The sequence below is a fragment of the Polyodon spathula genome, chromosome 5, assembly GCF_017654505.1.
Source record: "Polyodon spathula isolate WHYD16114869_AA chromosome 5, ASM1765450v1, whole genome shotgun sequence".
In the NCBI taxonomy this organism is placed as follows: Eukaryota; Metazoa; Chordata; class Actinopteri; order Acipenseriformes; family Polyodontidae; genus Polyodon; species Polyodon spathula.
In genome coordinates this window covers 6,302,134-6,324,494 of record NC_054538.1, presented here as the reverse complement: position 1 = coordinate 6,324,494, position 22,361 = coordinate 6,302,134, and the positions used below count along the sequence as shown (strand labels likewise).

The following is a 22,361-nucleotide window of genomic DNA, read 5'->3' as shown; positions in this document are numbered from 1 at the left end:
AGTAAAAGCATGTCTCATATAATGCAGACAGATGGACAGGTATGTGTACCTTAATACATCTTCTTTGAACTGTCACGGCAGGCTACGTAGATGTGGATAGTATGTTCTTCCAGCAAACTTCAAGAGTAAGAGGTTCTTTTAATCTGGTTCAGCTCAGCATTAGGTAAGCATGTCTGGGGCCATGCGTCTAGTAAACAGTTTTTCTTCCAACATCTGTTGTTTATTATAGTACTCCTAGTTTGGTCTGCACAGCTATTTTAATACATAGACAGATTTATTTAAACACATTTACAAACAATTACTGACACTGCACTGCACTTTTCTGCTCCTGCTTACTCTTGAATCAGTTAAGAGAGTTTAATAGAAAATCTCATCAACTCGGCATGCTTGCAAAAAAAGAGCATGCACACTGGTGATAATTTCAGCACGTGGACCTAACCTCGGTCCATCTGCCTGCTGCCCTGTGGCTCACATTTACTTTGCTAGGCAGGGTTTCTTCGACGGTTCAATGTCAGAGTTTGCGCAGAGTCTCTTATGTAATGCCTGACTGTCACAGTGTGTTCTTTCGTCCTACTCGCCAGTTGTTTATTTTGTAGAAAAAATGTAAGTTGCATAACATTTGGATTGGTTAAAACTTAAATGCACACTTTGTAAGATTTTTAATTAAGGTTGCCAACTATTTGGTTTTCGACCGGACATCTGGTTTTAAGGGATTTTGTACAGTGTCCGGTCAGAACCACTGACCGGACAGCAGAAGTCCAGTTCTTGCGAATCTTGCTCAATGTTCATTGCCATTTGGGTATTTCCATTCTCGCTGAGCCAGTTCTTTCAACGTTCCACTGTGCAAATATTTTTTTTTTTTTTATTTTACTATCGGTCAGTTAAGTTCGAGAACTACACTGAAATGTATTCTGCATTATTTTGCCATTCACTAATTAGCGGGATACGATTAACGAGCATCTATATTTAAAAAAAAAGCAGTACTGTTAGATTCTCTGATTAATAATTATGTGTTTGAATATCATAGTGCTCTACAGACATTCAATACCTTTCTCTGGATTTTATAAAATACCTTGCCATTGTGCCCCACATTGGAATCACCTTGGGAAGAAAGGCCTAGCTAGCAATTTCACAAGCAATCACTGGGAAAACACATGCTGTTGCTGGGCAGATGGTTTCATTCCCAGCAACTTAGACTTGAATAGGACATGTGTAGCTCTGTAATCAGGTCATCCAAAGCGCATTTCTGTTTTATTATAGTTTGCATGTATTTCTAATGGTTTTGCTTCGTAAGTATATATGGATTTTTCTCTAATAAGATAAAATTTTTCATACCTACTTCATTAATTTTCTTACGTCTAAGGGGCTTATTAAATTAATGTGAAAGGTTGCAAATGTAAATACTGGCACTGTTGTTTAAATCATTAAAAGAAAGGGGCTTTGTAAAGCAGTGCTTATGCGTCCTTTGTGGTAAGATATACAGACATACAGTACACTTGTTGAACACAGATTGACATTTTCAGTGCTGTAATTTAACTGAACTTGCCTCATCTCTTAATTGTCCTCGTAGTCATGCAGGACATAGCAGTTAATAGCATTTGACAGCGCTGTCAACATCTTTATAGGCGTGGACATCAGATAAACAAACAATGAAATACTTTCATACTGTAACACTGACACTAGTTTCAGAGTTTATTCGGGATAACAGCTCTGTGAGGAAGTAAAATAAGTGACATTTAGCCCATTATTTATCAAAAATTTTTTGTGGGACATATAACTCTATACAGGGAACTAAAGTCAGTGACCAGGGAGGTATAAAGAGCCAGGAAGTTTTAGGGTTTGATTGCTTCGCTTGTCTGTGTGACCCCCTCAAAGGTCACAAAAGATTTGGTTATTTATTTGTATTTTTATTTTTAAACATTTTTTTGCCATAGTAAAAATGGCAATTGAAAGAAATTAAATGATAACCTAAAGGGCTTTCTGATGAGTTGAGAAGCTTTTTCATTCTCTTCGGCTCATGTGATTTTGCAAATATGTTGCTTTTACCAGAGGGCACCTCTGTCGCAGATAAGTAGCAGTGAGCATTACAGTACCTGTTGCTTAATTCACTGGAGCAATCATTTCATTTGCCCCTGAGAACTGTAATTAATTCTAAAAAGCATTGGCAGGGTTTGGTTCAAATAAGCCCTGCTAATGGCCAGGACCCCCAGTTAGTCTCCCCCTGACTGGGCATCTTTGCTGGACTGCCACTGTCTTCTCACTTGCGCTGCCAGTTGGCAGGATTAGGCACGCTGCTGTGAAGAAAAGGAGAAACTTCCTCTGTGAATTAATCTGCATCTAATGTGTACTGTTCTAATCCATGTAGGCAGGGGGTGTCTGCACTCTACACAGGGTCTTAATCTGATAAAAAAAAATACAGCCCCTCAGATTGGAATTCGAGTGGTAATTCACTGCATCAGGGTGGAAGGGCATAGTGAAGGGAACATGGTAGTGGAGACAAACACCATAAATCGGATTGGGGTTATATGTCCTGCTGAAACTGTCCCCAGGTTAAACTGGTTTATGCTTTTGTCGATGTAGCACTACAGTAGATTCTTGCCAGTTTTACATACTGTTCAAATAATTTTATTCCACCTTTATAAATACTTGTTTTGAAACAAAGCCCCTAGGTCTAAACAAAATTACATGTAAATAAAAAAGAGAGAGAGAGGATGATGCTTATAAAATGACACACTGGCTGGTTCATACTTCAGACTCTGACATAATTTCTGGTCGGAGTCGAGGGTCCCTCGACCCTGTGCGACATATGTCTGCGACCTGAAATCGCATGGGGTCGGATGATGTTGAAAAATGTCAACATTTGCTGCATTGTCATATGCTGGTAAGCATCATGAGCAAAACTTCAAGGAACTTTTAATAGAAAAAGTTTGTAAACATCCACATTTATATAACCCCTCACTTAAAGAATATAGAGGTGCCCAAATAACAGAAACAGCGTTGGTGTGTGTTATTCAGAAAAAAACTGAAAAGAATTGAAAGCCCGATGGAGTAAACTCTGTGATAGATTTGTGAAGAGCAAGAAAACCCTGAAGTAAACAGTGGAGTCGGAAGCTCGTGGCTGTGAATTGCCAGTTGCTCTGTGCAGTGTGACTGCAAGTCTTTCTACAGGTGCATCGCATGTGTATTTTTGCATTAAAGCAATGGTCTCAATTTGTTTAACAGATCGTCAAACCTTTCATCTGTCATTCTACAATTTCTTACTTGCATCTCTCTAATTAATGTATACAATTCTCCCTTTTGGATTCTCTGTTGGTTGAGAGGACGGATGTACCAATAGCACTGCTTTAGATTTTATTTAAAGGTACAAACTCAACACATCTCCTAAAATGTCCTCGACAGCCACGCAGTCAAAAGGGCTGCAACACGATGCATCCTTCGCACAGCAAATAATGAAGCTGCACAGCTTTTATAGCTGTCTGCACCTGACGTATCACAGTCATCTGCGACAGACGTATGCACCTGCACTTATACAGTAAAAAAAGACGTTACATAACGTATTTCACAAATGAGCCCTCCTCCTTTCCCTAGCAGCTCTGCTCTCAAATATCCCCATTAGGTATTTCACAAGTGTGTGAGATTGCAAAATTTGACTTTCTAAGTTTATTTTAGTGTTCACATGCTGAGCAAATAATTATTTTAGATTTGTGTTCCTTAATGATTTTCACTCCAGATACACTTATTACCTCCAGTGGTTTGTACCATATTTACACCATCCAGGCAAAATAATGTGCAGTTGTGAATTAAGTGAACGGTCTCAATGCATGCCGATAATGCATGCTTTATGTAATGTGGATAGGGAAGTAGTAATTAGATAAAACACTTGCTGATCACATATGACCTTGGACACCTGTGGAATTATTTCTGGTAGAATCAGTGTGACTCATTATATCAGAGTCGATTAGGCTATAGAGTCCAGGACTTTGATGCCATTATGATATTGCAGTGTATTTCGAAGGGACAACAATGCCCCCCAGACCCCCCCACCCCCCACCCCCGATGTCACTGCACTACTGATGACACCAGTGGCTCTGTTTGTAGTTTGTAGCAAAACAACTAATGGGTCAAGCTGTACACTCCATTTGGTAAATTGGGTTATTCCATGGCCTGTTGTGATGTGCATTGTGGTCCAGCCAAGATGATTGACAAGTCTAAAAAGAGACAGCTGGAGATTTTTCATTGAAAACAGTGATAACATAATTAGATGAGAGGATCTACAGCAGTGGTACTCAACTCTGGCCCTCGAGATTCCAAACAATCCAGGTTTTTTCTCCAAGCAGGTTCTAATATAGTTCATTGAAGCTGCTAAGAGGCAATTAACTAATTTAGGACCTGGTTGGAATAAAGACCAGGACTGGAATAGATCTGAGCACCACTGATGTAGTCAGTGTGAGCATTGTTCCTGAAAGCGAGTCAGAAAGAATGCAAGACAATTATTCACACTGAATCTGTAAAGCTAGTGTACGTGGACGATATTCATTTCCTGTATCCCTTTTGTTCTGATTTACACAAGGAGGTCTTACATTATGACCTTTAACAATCTCAGGTCTAAGCAGGTGCTAAAGGCTAATCTCAGCCCAAGTCTGCTGCACTGGAGCCTGTCAGCCTGCTCTAGTGTGGATTGCATTTCTCATGTCAGTAAATCACAGGCTGGGTAGAAGTCACTAGGAGATTGTTATAGCATTATACTGTAGGGGGTTTGCATTTTGATTCACCGTTACGATTAAAACTGCTCACTTAGCCTGCCAGAGTGTGTGCAAGGAGGTATAATTAATATTTTATACAAAGTTCAAAACGAATACATTCCCAGCTCCAGACCTGACAGAAAAGGAAGCCAGGCTGGATCACATTGTGAAGATAAAGACAGAATGTATTAGTCTGATAACAAATATTTGGTTAAAGAGCATGTTTGTCTAGGAAGGAGAGTACTGGGTGTGTTTTGCCCTGCCTACGAAATTACACACTTTCACTGGCTGGTTATGGAGTGATGTAAAGAGAGATTTCTGGCGCAATGGCTGCATGTTTTGGCAGTTTTAACTCAGTCAGTGCTTCAATGAGGACGCTTCCCACCTAGTTTAAATCCTGTATGATCTTCAGTTTAACATGTCCTGCAATACCATTTAGTGCAGGGTGAACTATTCCTTTTTTGCTGCTGTGTTGTATTTAGCTCCAGGGTACCTGTATACTCGAATAATGGAACGGCAGCAATGAGTGTGGTTTCAGTGCAGAGCAGCCCTCCTCTCAAACACTGTGAGAAATATTTCCTTAAGGTTGGCATTTGAGACATCCTTGAACTGCAGGCAAAACACTGGAAGTGAAAGTGACTCTTCCTTCAAACAGCATGCTCTGTGTTCTTCCATATTTGAAGAGAGGATGATAGCTAGATAAGTATTAGGCAAAGGCTCAGAGTGCTGTAAAACTGGCACCTCCAGTTTTTTCCATGTAGCTGTTATTCTTGTTCTAAGAACACATTTTAATTATGTTTCTGCTATCCTTGTGACATCTTTTAGAAAGTACAAAATAAGAAAACAAACAACTGTGATAAAGATAGCTGATTGTTTCTTAATTTATGCAGTGTTACTGTAGCATTAAGTATTTGTACACAGTTGTCATAGTTTTTTGTTATAAAAGGCGGTTTAAGGATTTATTAAGATTAAGATTAAAGTAAAACAAAACAAACAAAAAAACCCACCAATTTTCCATTTTGTTTCTAAATATATAGTGAAATGGCCTTGTCCATTGCCAGGGCTATAATATGCACCGTGCCATTTTGTTAATCGGCTTCCTTGACAGTCTGCAGAAATAAACATTTGCTTGAGGATGCAGCAGCTATTGCAAAACGATGGCTGATTCTAAACTCTGGAGCCAGACTGGTGTGTGCTGTATGTGTTAGTAACACATGTTCTAAAAACCATGAATCAAAAACAGACAAGGCATTGGCAACGGTGTATCAGCTGTGCCTGGTTTGTGCTAGACCTGGTGCGAGTGCAGTTGGTAGAGTCCTATTGCAGGCTTCCTTCCTCTTCCATTAGAGAGAAAAACATCCCACTCTTACACTTCAGTTTTAAAAGAGCTTAAAGATCAGCATCCTGTCAAATGCAACTAACAAAATATCCCTATATAAAGCATGTTTAATTGTGTATGAAGGCACAGCAGCTGAACAGACACAATAGACCACCAGGCTACTGTACAATTGAATTCAATGCTGTTATTTTGAAAGTTGGGATGACAAACCAGCATTTTCAGAACAGGTCTTCCTTCCATAGTCACAGATACGTTAGATTATCACACCCATCACTTCTTAATATGATTGATCTTATTTTGTATTGTATATGTTTTAAATGCTGGCCAATGACAAGGCTATTTATGTTCTTTCCGCAGCCTGGGTCGGCTCTCTTTCAATGGGAATGATCTTCTTCTGCTCCCCGATTGTCAGTGTGTTCACAGACCTGTTTGGGTGCCGGAAGACTGCCGTGGTTGGAGCTGCTGTTGGTCTAGTCGGTCTCTTTGCTAGCTCTTTTGTCCGGTATGATTTACTTTTACAAAATTGATAGCTATCCATTCTTCTTTCGAAATGTACAATTGGAGTGTGCAAAGTGTATAGGGATGCTGGAGTGGCTTATCTGGTGTGCGGGGGTGACTCTTGCAGCGGGGGTGACTCATGCAGCGGGGGTGACTCATGCATCGAGGGTGACTCATGCAGCGGGGGTGACTCATGCATCGAGGGTGACTCATGCAGCGGGGGTGACTCATGCATCGCTCATGCAGGGGGGTGACTCATGCATCGGGGGTGACTCATGCATCGGGGGTGACTCATGCAGCGGGGGTGACTCAGGCAGCGGGGGTGACTCATGCATCGAGGGTGACTCATGCAGCGGGGGTGACTCATGCATGCGGGGGTGACTCATGCATCGGGGGTGACTCATGCAGCGGGGGTGACTCATGCATCGGGGTGACTCATGCAGAGGGTGACGGGGGTGACTCATGCATCGAGGGTGACTCATGCAGCGGGGGTGACTCATGCAGCGGGGGTGACTCATGCATCGGGGGTGACTCATGCAGCGGGGGTGACTCATGCATCGGGGGTGACTCATGCAGCGGGGGTGACTCATGCATCGGGGTGACTCATGCATCGAGGGTGACGCATCGGGTGACTCATGCATCGGGGGTGACTCATGCATCGGGGGTGACTCATGCAGCGGGGGTGACTCATGCATCGGGGGTGACTCATGCAGCGGGGGTGACTCATGCAGCGGGGGTGACTCATGCAGCGGGGGTGACTCAGGCAGCGGGGGTGACTCATGCAGCGGGGGTGACTCATTTGAACTTATTACCCCAAAATACCTTATTTGTTTTAATGCACCGGTAACTTAAATGTAACAGCTGATGTGTAATGGTGTGTTTAAAAGGTTTGTTTTGTGTTAATAACAAGCAACTGGAGCTAATTAAAGCAGGGTTGAAATTAATCTTTGCTATTATAATTGTGGTTACACTTAATCCTCTGCTAAGCATCAGCAGGCACGGCCAGGCTTTATTCTGGAGGATAACAATCAGATTCACTTTGTGTCTGCAGTGCTGTGGCCTCCAGCCAGTTTGTTGTCTCAGCCATGCATAATATAACCTGATTTTACCTTAAGCTGTGAGGATGTGTCCAGCTATCCAGCTAATGTGACTGCGGGTAAAAGGTGCTTTGTTCTTGCTTCTGTGTTCTGTGGTGTGTTCAGACATCTAGCCAGTTTAGCATCATTCATTTAATTTGAGTTGTATATAGCTTTCATTGAAATTACTGTATGTGTGCCTATGGGCAGTAAATAACAGAACTTCTGTTTTTAACTCAACAACTTCCTGCAGCAGAATGAGTTGGAAATAATAATTGCCCTTTCTCATTAAAGAAACTCCTGCACGAAGGCTGTATTTGCCAGCTGTTCCATAATAAATGTAATTAACATTTATCAGTTAAAGTTCTGTTTTCACCAGGAAAGTGGCAGGATCGCAGCAGAAACAGTACAGTCACTTATTTCAATCCGTTTTCTCTTCCCTCTCTCTTGTTTAGCACGCTAGGTCCCCTGTACTTTACCTATGGGATAGTATTTTCCTGCGGCTGCTCCTTTGCTTACCAGCCCTCCCTGGTGATCCTGGGACACTACTTTAAGAAGCGGCTGGGCCTGGTGAATGGCATTGTGACGGCTGGCAGCAGCGTGTTCACCATCACCCTGCCCTATCTCCTCTCCTTCCTGTTGAGCCGGCTGGGTCTGCACAACAGCTTCCGCGTCCTCAGCATCTTCATGTTCATACTCATGCTGGCCGGCTTCACCTACAAGCCCCTGATGCCCGAGCCCAGGTCCCCTCAGACGGGTGGGGCTCTGCGCTTGAGCAAGATCTTCAACTTCAACATCTGGAAGTCCGTGGGGTACCGGATTTGGGCGCTGGGAATCCCGGCTGCACTTTATGGATACTTTGTGCCTTACGTCCATTTAGTGAGTATCTTTACTGCTTTTTACCAGTTGTTTGCTGTAGTTTGTAAATCACTCTTTTTACATTGAAACATGTATATTAATGTGGTGTCTTACAGGAGATGATCTGTTTTTTTAGTCAAAGGGTTATGATGATTTTTGAAAAACTGTAAGTATGAAAAAATTAAAAGAAAGACTAGACAAGAATTGTCAGCATGGTACAGATTAAGATCACTAATCTGAACGGTCAGTAAATAATTCAGTTGTACATATTAAAAAGTGAAACCATGCACTAGAAGTAGTTTACTGACTGGAAACTTATATTATATCAGTTTCCTGCCCCTCTTGAGGAGGCATCGTTTATAACTTCACTTGATGCTGTATGTTTACAACTAGCAAAGCCTTTGAAATAATATTTTCCCGACACTAAGGTATTTGTTGCCTTCTTTGCATGTCAGAGCTGCCACTGGGAGTCAGTATTTAAACAGATAGCAGTCCAGTCTGCACTCCCGAGCGATGCTGTACTCCGCAGGTACAGGCGGCTCACCCACACTGCAAGCCCTTGTGTTCTCTCTGGCTGAGAGGAGGGACAGTATGAATCAGCCAATCAGGAGCCGGGTGCTCTGCTCTCATTCAGACACAAGCAAGAGCTAGTTTCCTGGGCCAGTTCCATGCGGCCAGGGACCTGGAAGGGCAGCCTCCTGTTTCATTCAGAGCAGCTCCCAGCTACTCCCAGCACTCTGCAATTCTCTCCACAGCAAAGGTTCCCAAAGCACCCTGTTGGACATGCAGGGGTTTCACTGAAGAACAAATATGTTTCCTGGCTATCTAAGGGTTAAACGAGACAGCACCACTATTTATTATGCTATGTACAGAAGTGTTTGTACAGAGAAAGTGATAGAACTGAATGAAGGAAGAAGTTTAAGTGGAGAGGCCAAGTTAAGGAGTGAGAGGGATTGTCCGTTACGGCATTTACGTTATATACATGTACATTTACTGCTTTGGCTTAAGCCAGCTTAATTGAAATTTGCTGTTAGGGTGTTGTTCTGGAGCACAGGAATCTGAGCTAAACCCCCTCGTTCTTATTGTTCTATAGCAGGTTGGTATTTCAGTGGAGTAATATTTAACTTTTCCCCTGTTGAAGAGGGCTAACCAAGGCTTTAAAATCAATTTTGTTACAGAAGCACTTGCACTTCGTGTAACATTTCTAGTGCCGAAGACCTGCTGGATGTTATTTTTTACACTCTAAATCAGGAAATACAATGTTTAGTCATGTTTAAAAACAATCTGTAAGCATCAATTACAATGCCTTTATAAAATGTAGACCTAAAAACAATTGCAGGTAGGTTAAAGATAACGGGCAATACATCGTTTTGAATCACAGAGTAGTTTAAGCAGTTTAGGGTACATCATAAGTTACAAACTATATACAGTCTAGTTATTTTTCACATTGGTAAGGTCGACACATAGGAAGGACTTAAGCACATAGCTGTTAGTAAGAATTAATCACTGTCAACTTTCATCATGTAATTCAAAAAGTTTTTTGTTTTATACATAGTATTTAGGGCAGCTGTTAGCGTGGAGTGTACTGTATAAAGCAGAATTACATTTACAGTAGTTCAACAAATCGTTCTGTTGAACCTAATTGCAAAGTCTAGCGTCTGCATTTATCCTGAGCCATACTGAGCTGCGTTTGAAAATAGTCACATTGTTTGCCTTACACCTTGGCCTGTCGGCTCTAACTCTCAGATGTTTGTGGACACAGAAATGTGTACATGGTATTTAAATTCAGTCTAAAGGCAAGGGGAGGAGCAAGGTCACACATCACCTGTTTTGGTTTGCTTTTCACAGCAGAAGTCAAGGCTAGAGTCCACAGAGAGCCAGAGGACAAGGTCACTCATTTGTCTGTGTGCTCAGGTTAAGCAGATCGATGGGTCTTATACAAGGTGACTAGGGAGCCATGTGCAACAGCTCGGGTTCTGTTGCATGGGCTACATTAGAGATCCTTGGGAATAGCGGTTTCCAATAGTATCTTAGTTGCCTTTGTGAACATTGTGCTAACTTTTGACAGTATTTAATAACCACCCGTTTACTGTCAACTACTGTGACTTCTTTTTAAATATTCACTAATGGATTGAATAACCTACTTACTAAAATCAACTACAGTACTGTAGCTATACTTTAGTGACCAACTGGATATCCATGCATCATGGTATCAATGATGGTGTGGTTTAAAACCTTGCTTATAACCTGGAATGAGCCTGCATATGAGAAATATACAAGATTAACATTCCACAAGTTCAAAAAACGAAATGTGTTAAAAGTCTTACTGTGTTAGATAATGCCATTTGCATTGGCAAATCTTTGTTACGATAAAGTCCAACGTAATAAAGATGAACATATTTCCCAGTTTTAAAACTTTTTAAATAGCTGCTCCAAAGGCTGAGCCTGCTGGCGGGGGCATTTTCAGCTCCGTGGTGCCAGGGCAGCAGGTCTGGTTGCTGGGTAGTGGTCTGCATTAGGAGTAGACGGTACTGAGCTTTCATCGGAGAAATGATAAGATAGAGAAATCAATGGGATATTTTGAGGAGATCCGACAGGCAAGGGAGAACGGGTCGCAGCATATGCAAAAAAAGCGACCGCAAGCGAAAGAACATAGATTGTGATGTGGATTAAATAGGCAGATAGCTTTGATAGGCAGGAGAAAATAGAAGAGGTGGAACCCTAGCTCCCCGCCCCCGAGCCCAATTTTAAAGTTAATATTAAATACAAGGCAGGTATCAGGGAGGCTTATTTCACAAGGGTTGAAGGTATTCGTTTGAAAAAACAAATTACATTTGATAGTTCTGGCAAACATTTTCCAATTAATGCATTTCAATCTTGGTTGTTTCCAACTGTAGCATATTGTTTCAGCACTAGAAGTATTAGAAGTCTTGAAAATAATGATTTTTTGTTTTTTTTAATCTGTCTACAGCAGCTTTGTGTGCAACTTCACTGTGTCCCTAAATAGATTTTTAAAAAATTGTCAGGGCAGTGTACAGTACAGTACAAATGGGGAATACAAATACATTCAAATAAAACATTCTTGTGAATAAGGCATGTGCGCCAAAAGAATCGGAATCCATAAAGCTTTTTCACCTTGGCAGAGATACAGCCGAGTGTTATTCTTTCAAAGGCTATTTTCTTCTCTGGTTTTAGATTAACGATCTTTCCACTGGGTTAAGTAAGCACTTGGAGGTTTTGCATTTTAAATAGCTGCTTACTTTAAAGACTTTCATCTTTTAAATTGCCTCTGAGATGACCCTAGCGCTTGCTAAATGAAAACAGCCGTCTTGCACCTCATAAAGGATTCCAAGGTCAGTGAGTGTCAACTGCATGCACACAATCCAGTGGTCTAAGATATTCTCTGGAGATTGAGCAGTCTCATGGGTTATTTTGTGTGAAATAAAATCATGTGGAGAGGCAATAAACAAGAGATTCTTATCAGGTTTGATTATTCTGCCATTAAGCCAACATATGTGATAAAAGATTAGAAATAGCTTTTGTAAGCAGTAATAGTTTTGTTTGGTTGTGTAAATGAATGTCAGGCTTCTTTGGGAATCAAATAGAGATGGTACTTTTTTGTCTGCGACATGCAGCCTTATGAATGAACCATGTGCTCTGATATGGATGAAACATAAATATAATGTATGACCCTGATGTTGATGTCAGGTAGTTTGTATCAGATAATTGTTGTCAAATGGAAATGATTTTACATTAAGCTTTGCTGTATTGTTTTATTATTCTTATTATGTATTGTAAAGATATAGCATTGGGACAGGTACAGGGTACAAGCTGATATTCACCCCACTCAAGGTCAGAGCAGACAGAAAGCATGGGGTGGATGTAAGCGTTGTGTGGTACAGTACTGGCTAAACAATATTCTATATATGCTACAGAAACAAATACAATGTGTCTGTACACAGTTACTTCCCATTAGCAGTGCAGAGTACCAGGAGTAGTGCAGAGACTCTCTTGCAGCAATATCTAACTGTACTGTATTAGTAATCCAGTTTTAATGCACTCCAGTTTAGTAGTAATACTCAATAAAGAATATTGTAAATAGCAGTTTACAGTAACAAACGATTAAGTATGCATGATGCTGTGTATGAACAGGTATGGGAAATTATATATCTCAACTCACTTTAAGAGCCCGTATCAATCCCATAAACCGAAGCAGTCCCTTATAAAAAAAAAGGTTTACGGTGGTAAATTTGCACGCTACTCCTTGTTTTCTCTTTTTTATGTTGGGGTCTGGTCCTGCTGGGACATGATCAGTCCAGCCAGATGTGAACACCTGCAGTGTAGATACAACACCTTCACTACAACATCTTTTTAAACCCAGCTGAATTTCAGTGGGAGGGGCGGGCCGTTCCCTGAGCAGCGGAATGCCTGATAAATGAAGAGACTTGGCCCCACTAGAAAAGCATGTGGCTGCTCTGACGATAATGAAGATTTATTTTGAACAGTTTTATTCATCCTTATTTTGTGTTGAAGCTGTTTATCTTTTGTTCAGTGGAAGTGCTTGTTATGTACAGTGCCAGAGCCTAACATTAGTACAAGGGTCATTGTGTGTTTTTGTAGAAACACTTGTCTCTTTATTAAGTGACAGACAATGGTGCTCAAGTGTTAGGTCTAGAGCTTAGGACCAGGAGAGAGAGAAAGGGGACATTCTTGGTTCAGGTCTCAGCTAATGGGGTCTAATTTAGGTCTAAAATGTTTGGTCTATCACCACTTAAAACTCATTAACCTTTTGCAGACCTCCCTGTTCTAAAAGTTTTCAGCAGTACTTCTGCATTTCCCAGTTCACAGTGCTATTCCCATCTTTATATTGCAGTTTGTATTTACTATTCTTTGCAATGGTTCTGTGGTTTTAACCTTGCTTTTCCATAGTTCCCAATGACTTACCATGCTTTCATGGAGTGACTTTACTACACTTTGCTCTGCTTTTACCATGCTTTACCCTGTAATTATAAGGGACTCTCCATTGAATTTGTATTGCATTCGGTAGTGTTAAGCAGAAGGTTTACCCTTAGGTTTAAACAACAAGGTTATTTATATCGGCCGGTCTTAAATTACTCAAGTTTTCTCCAGTGACTTTCAGTGTATCCGTGGGTACACCTGGCCACACCTCTAAGTACTGAGGTAAAAAACTATAGGAAGCAAAGGGACTGATGTAGTCAGCCTGTATCTATTAAATGAGGTGGTCCTAGTAGAGTATGCATGATTATAGTAAATTGATCCCCTCAGTCAGGGTCTGTGCTGATTGAGTATTTAGTCGAAATGCTATTGCGTTAAATACTTGACATTTTCTGAAGCAAGTATAAAACTTAATTAACAATAGTTAATATCTCATCTGAAATACATGTTTGATGTTTTTGTCCCCAGATGGCTTTTGTAGAAGAAAGCTTTGGCAAAGACGTAAATAAAGAGATTCTCTTGATGTGCATTGGAATCACCTCGGGAGTCGGCCGCTTGATCTTCGGGAGAGTTGCTGACTATGTTCCCGGTGTGAATAAAGTCTACCTGCAGGTGGGTTTGCTCTAGAAAACTAATTTCAGGAGTCAGGAATTTCATCATTTTGTTTAAAATTTCAATTTATTTTCTACAGTGGTGCTGTAAAATAGTGTTGATATATCAGGAATTTACTGTGACAAGCATGGAATAGTTGTTGGAAACAATTCCCTCTATGACCAGTGGTGGTACTCCTAGTAGAATCATCATTTGGTGCCTCCACTCCACTTGCAAAGATGTATTACTTTCATTGTTTAGTTTTTTCCCACAACAGCAGTGTTTAAGTAGCGAACTGACTGTATAATCACAATGAAGTGGATTGAAGTGAATCTTTGTTTTTTTTTGGATGTCCAAACAGGTGTCCTCGTTCTTAGTAATCGGGTTGATGTCCATGATGATCCCGCTGTGCCAGGTCTTCGGTGGTCTCATTGCCGTCTGCCTGCTGATGGGGCTCTTCGACGGGTGCTTCATCTGCATCATGGCTCCCATTGCCTTTGAGCTGGTTGGGTCTCAGAACGTTTCCCAGGCTATTGGGTTCCTTTTGGGGATGATGTCACTGCCCATGATTGTCGGACCCCCGATTGCAGGTAGAGCAGTGTACATTGTCAATCAATACAGAACTACGTAAATAGACTTCCTTGTGGTTCAGAATTAAGACTAGCAATAACTGGTACTTGGGAGACTGTAATATTACTTCTCCAGCTACATCTACAATTAAACATGAAAGCACCATAGCATGGCCTTTTCTCAAGCAATATAATGTGCTGTTGACTCTTCAATAGTTTTTTGGATGTAACTACTGCTATTGTCTCTTTAATAATTTTTATCTGTTGGTGAAAAGAAGAAGTGGCATTCTAAACAGAGCAAACTTCAATACTGATTTACCTTGTCCGCTGTCTGAGGAATAAGGGAGCTAGCTTTCCATCCAGCATTATATTGCACAGATAATAAAATTAAACATAAAAGAGATTTATGTGTGTATGTGTATGAGGACATTTTGAAAAGAGCCCTAGAGCGGACTTTAAAGTTATAAGTGTAGAAAGTTGTCAGGGTGTTAACAAAGAAAAGAAACATTCCAGGTACGTTATTTAAACAGTTACAGCAACACATGCAGCTGAGTGATGAATGGGCGGCAGCAGTGAAACATGGAGATGAGGGTATTGTGGTGGGCAAGTACTTTATTAAAGAGATTATTTCAGTGTGTCCAGTATAGAGGTTCTGTGCTGAATTATTCAGGCGGCAGTGTGTTTGTGTTTTGATGACCACAGTTAACTCCAGCTATTCCTCCTCCCCGGCAGGCTTGCTGCGCGACACACTCGGCACCTACAAGGAGGCTTTCTACCTGGCAGGGGTCCCTCCCATCATAGGGGGGCTTGTGCTGTGCTTCATCCCGTATGTGGAGCGCAGGAAGCGGCAGCAGCAGCAGCAGCAGGAGGCAGCAGCACACAAAATGCTGGATAGTAAAGCCAACAGTGTCCTTCAGCCCTACAATGCCCATGAAGACAAGAAGGAACTGGAGTGTTCAATATGAATACATCAAATAAAGACTTTCATATCTCAAAAGCTGATCAGTATATGTATATATGTATACACATGCTTATATATCTATGTACAGTATAATGCACAATAATCATCCTAATGCTGCTTTGCAGAGAAACCTGGTGAAAAATATGAAGTAATGCTGAAACTAGGAAACAAAACTAGACAGATGCTGCAATCTTCTTGCTAAAGCTATGCATTTTTTTTTTTTACGTAGATATTTTTTTCTTTAAACCTAAATCTGATTACAACTCTGCTATTGTAAAGGTTTTACACAAAAAAAGGGCCAGGCTCCACTGGGAAGAAGAGAGACTTTTTAAAAGTCTTATATTTCTTACAAGAGAACTGACTGAATTACAAAAACAGCAGTTTTAATAATATTTTCATAATATATGTAACTATTAATGAGTTCAAGCTTTCAGACAAGGAAACATATTTGTGCACTCCAAGCAGTTTTTCAAACGCTGAAGGGTAGATGTACTAAGATGGGCCATTCGCAGCACAAACATACCGCAATTTGCATTTTTGTTGCGACAGTTCACAAAGTTTATATTTTGTCGTATGTACTAAGAAAAAATATGCAGATGAAGAGAGCCGCAATATACTAATTTAAATATTTGTTGCATCTTCTTAGTGAGATCTCTAGCATTATACATTATGACAGTCGTGCGACATTGTTCAAATAAATAGTGGCAGCTGAGTTGTGGTTTGCTGAAGCAGAGGGAGCCCGAAGGATAACGTCTATACATGCAAGGGTGCGAGATCAAAATAACATTGTTTTTGTTAAATGTAAACATCATCTGTACAGTACATTCTGTTCTGTCTTCATTTGACCTATTTTAATACTATATATATATATATATATATATATATATATATATATATATATATATATATATATATATATATATATATATATAATGAAAGGCAGTTTAATCAGATTCTATAGTGGGGCCCCTCGCTAAACCAGACGTGTTTGTCCGACATAAGGTGTCAGGTTTAAAATACAATACAATAAAATTGGACACACATACATTTCGAGTGCTCAGTGCATTTTAAATGTAGATCATTGCGCTGAAATAACACTGATGTGTTTTGGGTAAGCAACACATTACATTATGTAAAAAATATAAATCTCTACAGTAGGCTTATACAATACAGTAGTAAAATCAAATGAATACCTAGCGCACTTTGTTTTTACTTTAGCCTATTGGTAACACAAAATAAATAGTGCTGCAAATAAAATATTATTTTAAATTGAAACTAAAAGATTTTAGCTTTTTTTTAAATTATTATTTTTAATTTGGGCTACTTAGTAGCCTAGACAATTAATACAAAATCAATCATGGTCCTATTCAGAGGCTCAGAGTGAGCTGGAGGGGTTAGTGACACGTGTGCAGTCTGTGTGTAGAAATTTGTTTTCAAGGCTTGTAAGTTACGTTTGCCAGCTGTCCGGTTTTCGACCGGACATCCGGTTTTAAGGGATTTTGTACAGTGCAAATGTTTTTACTGTCGCCCCATTAAGTTCGAGAACTACACTGAAATGTGTTCTGTGTTATTTTGTCATTTACCGCTTAGTGAGCATCTATAGTTTTTAAAAATCATGAACATATTTATCTGAGGTTGAACCTCAAAGAAAAGCTGCTGCCCTACAAGCATTCCCTACAGAGTTGCTACCAGCATTGCGCTTGTTCAGTACATTTCACCCTAGACTGCAGACTCGTTTGCAACTGGCTTGCGCCTATTGCAAGAAGGCACAACACTAGTACATCTACCTCTCAATTCATAAAACAATTTAACTGGTTTCATTAAATGAATCATGTATACACCTGTTTAGGTACAGAAACGGCAGACTGAATCAGCAAATAAGGAACTCTCGCCAACCCACATTCAAGGCTTTATCCAGTAAAAATCCAGTAAAATTGTACATACATGTTTTGTTCATCTCCGCAATTCAATTGGTCACATATGTTTTGGTCAGTATTACGCCTCATATTTTTTTGATAAGCACTCACACCCAAAGAAATCCATAATCACTACTGAACATCAGAAAATCAGACAAATGGTGTGTGAGTGTGAGCGTGTGTGTGGGTGTGTAGGGTTATTGGGGTCAACTTGAGTGATCTCAACATTGGCCTATATAATTAACCCTGTAATTTGCCTTGAGGTATCAACCTCCTAAAGAGCGTTCAACCAAAGAGTCTTAATGTAACACATACATTTCATATCAAGGTATAGGTATATCTTGTATCTTAACTAATGCATATCAGATGGAAATGACCCAGGAAGTAATCAAATGAATAAAAAAAAAATTGTATGGAACTATTTTGTTAGCTACAACGACTTTAATGTATCTACTGAGTTGTTCTTTAATTGCATAGGTTTTTGTTGCCTGTTCTGCTTTAATTGTGGGCTTAATTAAATATACCTGATATTTAAACACTGCGTAGTGTAGACACTTTTCATTAAATATACCTGATATTTAAACACTGCGTACTGTAGACACTTTTCATTAAATCTACCTGATATTTAAACACTGCGTAGTGTAGACACTTTTCATTAAATCTACCTGATATTTAAGTGCTGCGTAGTGTAGACACTTTTCATTAAATATACCTGATATTTAAACACTGCGTAGACACTTTTCATTAAATATACCTGATATTTAACACTGCGTAGTGTAGACACTTTTCATTAAATATACCCGATATTTAAGTGCTGCATAGTGTAGACACTTTTAATTAAATATACCTGATATTTAAACACTGCATAGTGTAGACACTTTTAATTAAATATACCTGATATTTAAACACTGTGTAGTGTCGACACTTTTAATTAAATATACCTGATATTTAAACACTGCGTAGTGTAGACGCTTTTAATTAAATATACCTGATATTTAAACACTGCGTAGTGTAGACACTTGTAATTAAATATACCTGATATTTAAACATCGCATAGTGTAGACACTATTAGGTCAGTTTAAAGGCATAGTGTGGACAGGGCCTTTGACAGCAGTAATGGGCCTTCAAACAAGTTTTGGGAAAGGAATTAAATGAGTGAAAGACAGAAAGGCGACTTAACGACATTCCAATTAAAAATAAAAAGAATATAGCACAACATAACAACTTTGACTTCACACATAGTTAATTAGTACAGTACAATTATTGTGAAGTGTTGAACTGTAAGGATTACAAAATATCTTCAATGCATTCCTATAAGTTGTTTGAGCTGTGCAAGTATGGGGAGTGGGGAGGGGGTAGTTTAATGGATTTGAAAGAACCGTAATCTTTCTAAACATACAGTACTGTATCACAATTGTGTTTTACCAAACACCTGCTCTCATGAGTGCTAGCATTAACATGCCAATGGGATGTGTCAGTGTGGGTGACAGGCCTTACTTTCTATTATGGAACTTGTGAACAAGTTGCTGCCCTCGTGTTTTATACCACATGTTTCCTTTGTTCCCTCTAAACCAGTCACACCTGTGGAAAACATGCTTTGTATTATCTTTTAATAATTAGTTCAGGATGTCACAAATGAAACACTTTCGCAAGAAGCATAAAGCATGTTAGGTAATAAGTGAGTAAGATTACTAAGGTCTTTTTTCAATAGTTCTTTAAGACTTTATTCCTGAAATCATTCAGAAGACCAGATAAAATACTATAAGTAATTACAATGCAGTGTTCCACGTGTTTACAGAGCTACTAGTACTTTGTCAAGTACTGTATGACTAAAATATACTTAAAAGGTTAGCCAGTGTTTTAAAGGAGTTCTGCAAATTGATTTTTCTTTTCCTGTTCTGTTGGGATGAACTAAAAAGGAAAGGGCATGCCCTTACACTTCTACCCAAGTGTTGTTTGTCAAGGGCTCTTTTGCAGCTTAATTATTTAAAATGGTGGCTAAGAACCAGTATGTTGCTGGAATAATAAGGTCAGCATCTTTACAACTCTGTAATGTAACTCGAGGGCCACATTTATGCAGAAATTAACATGAAGAGAAGCTGGCTGCTCAGAAAAGTGTTCTGCATTGTTTGTAAAAAAAAAACTAAAGGGCATTAAAGCTACATGGGCTCAGTCCTTTCTGTCACCTTGTATTTATAGCTTCATGCAATAGTGTCTTCAAACAGCTATGTCAGTGGCTGCAAGTCTGAACTATAATATTCTAGGACTTTATGTAAAGCATGAAAGCAATACTACCGTTGCTTTCTTTCTGCAGATTTGCTTTAAGCTTTTTTTTGTTTTGTTTTTAATATTTAATACACATATACTGTATTTGATTAGACAACCAAGTTTTTAATTAATTTACTGCGATCTATTTTGTGTATCGTTTTACTCATATTTGCATGAATTCGTTGACTCTGATTTTATGATAAACTGAAAGTTTTTCAACAAAGTAAAGATTTGTTTAGCTTTTTAGAATGCTGGTGTTTTTCTTGTGTTGGGTTTTTCAAATGATTCTGGTTGATAGACTTCTAAAGACTGTTTGAAAATACTTACTTTTTTTTATTATTATGCAAAATTGACATTTACATCAGAAAATTCTATGCCAGTCTGTGCCAGTTGTGAATGCGAAATATAAACACGCTGGGAATCTCTTGCAGGATGAGTCCTTATAGGGTTTTTGTTTTAGCCAGGACCTAATTATTAATTTCCAGCTACACCACTAAAAAAATTATATTTTATTTTGGTAAAGCAAATAACAGGAGTCTGAACATAATAGAAACACTAGTTGAAATTGTAATACTCAAATGCTTGGAAATCTTCTTGTATCCTTCTCCAGCTTAATGACAATAAATAATTCTCTGCCTAAGGTCTTCAGATAGCTATTTACCTTTTCCCACATTGACTTACTGGTAATGACAGCAATCATCCTATGCCTAACCCTTTCATACTCTCTTGTTCACCTACAATCCAGCATTTTCTAGAATTAGGCTCTGCATTATCATGTTGAAGTTTGTGGCACCTTGTAGATAATACTATCAAGGGTATGAATACTTTTGAATTAGCATTTTTGGAGTTTTCCAAAAAAAATTGTTGAAACAAATAATTATTGATATTATTTCTTGTAACTGTTTTTCTTCATCCACAAAAGCAAAATTTTTGCTACAAAAGATTTTTCCTAAAATTCTATTTTCTAGAAATTTATAGAAATTATAAATTTCCATTGTGAAACTTTTGACTAAAACTGTATGTATGCTTATGCATTTTTTACATGTGCATGGTTATACAGATATACAGTATCTTTGCTTTTTTATGTTTTCCTTTTCATTTACTAAGTCTTTCCACAGAAACTCATTAGCGCCACATAGAAAAAAAAGCATTATTACAAGATAATATTGTGTTATTTCACATTATTGCATTGTTATGAGACAATAATTTTGCATTACTTCGCAATAATGATTGCGTTACTTTGCAATAAATTGATAGATTTGATCATTCACACCATGTCACTATTCTCATTCAGTCACTTCATTTTGCTTTAAAATGGGTTTGGTTGTAGTTAATGATAAACTAGTACAAAGCATTTATTGTACAGGTAAGACACTCCACCACACACACACAGACACACACATACACATACACACATACATACAGACACACAGACAGACACACACGCACATGCACACACACACACACACACATACAGACACAAACACAGGCACACACTTTGCCCGCATGGAACGGGTTCGCGCATCTCTAGAAGATTATTATTGCATTATCAAAATACCCAGAGTATTTACAGTACAATAAAGGAAATTTATAAAGACAGGGCAATGAAGGAGAACATCTGGCAGTCAATTTCCAGGGAACTGGATATAGCTGGTATGTACGATTCATTTACCTTTACTGAAATAAGTATTCTGAAAAGCTAGTATGTATACATTTTTATTAGCTCTGTGTGTGTGTGTGGTGAGTGTGGTGTGTGTGTGTGGTGTGTGTGTGAGTGTGTGTGAGTGTGTGTGTGTGTGTGTGTGTGTGTGTGTGAGTGTGTGTGTGTGTGTGTGAGTGTGTGTGTGTGTGTGTGTGTGTGTGTGTGTGTGAGTGTGTGTGTGTGTGTGTGTGTGCTTGAACTGTGCTTGCACTGAATTGCAGTGTGGTCCAGTGGCAGTGTTGACAGGTCCGGTTTTCACAGCCGCTGGAAATATTAAGGCGTCACGGGTTGATAATGTAATTGGATTGGTGGTAATACTTTAAAAGATTAAACTGTTTTCATGTTTGAAATATTGTTTGGGATACAGTACCAGCATTAGTATTTCAATAAAGGGATCACGCTGTATGAATGTTAATTTGTCCCTCCAGTGCTTCCATACGCATTTGTTGACAGTGACGTATAGATGAGTTGTACTGGGGCTTGTAGTTTCTATCAAATTTATATAAAGCTATCTTTTCTTACTAAAGCTTTTCTTTGTTTTTATGCATAGGCCTACGTGTTAATAATAAGCTTGCTTTCAGTTAAAATAAATAATTGGGCTATTTTTGAAGTGACTTTGGGCTATAAACCCAGCAGAAATCTGGCAACCCTGGCCAGTGGTTAAAGTCCTGGACTTGTACCCAGAAGGTCGTCAGTAAGTGACTCTGCATATAATGCACACTTCACAGCCTACCTCTGTAAAGCGCATTGTGATGGTGGTCCACTATGAAAGGTGCTACATAAAGATATTATTATTATTATTATTATTATTATTATTATTATTATTATTATTATCCTGGGCTTGTATGCAATATAAAAGTGAATGCTGCTTTTGAAGAACTCCTG

At 39.1% G+C, this 22,361-nt stretch overlaps 1 protein-coding gene across 1 annotated transcript in view; it reads left to right on the top strand.

Moving 5' to 3' along the window:
- LOC121315482 (monocarboxylate transporter 10-like) overlaps positions 1-16,145 on the top strand; it is a 50,691-nt gene extending 34,546 nt beyond the window's left edge. Inside the window, exons 2-6 of the mRNA XM_041249600.1 lie at positions 6,439-6,583; positions 8,111-8,534; positions 13,938-14,081; positions 14,422-14,650; positions 15,362-16,145. Coding sequence (XP_041105534.1) covers positions 6,439-6,583; positions 8,111-8,534; positions 13,938-14,081; positions 14,422-14,650; positions 15,362-15,594 — 1,175 coding nt within the window. The 3' untranslated portion in view covers positions 15,595-16,145. The remainder of the gene's footprint in view (positions 1-6,438; positions 6,584-8,110; positions 8,535-13,937; positions 14,082-14,421; positions 14,651-15,361) is intronic.
- The last annotated feature ends 6,216 nt before the right edge of the window (positions 16,146-22,361 follow it).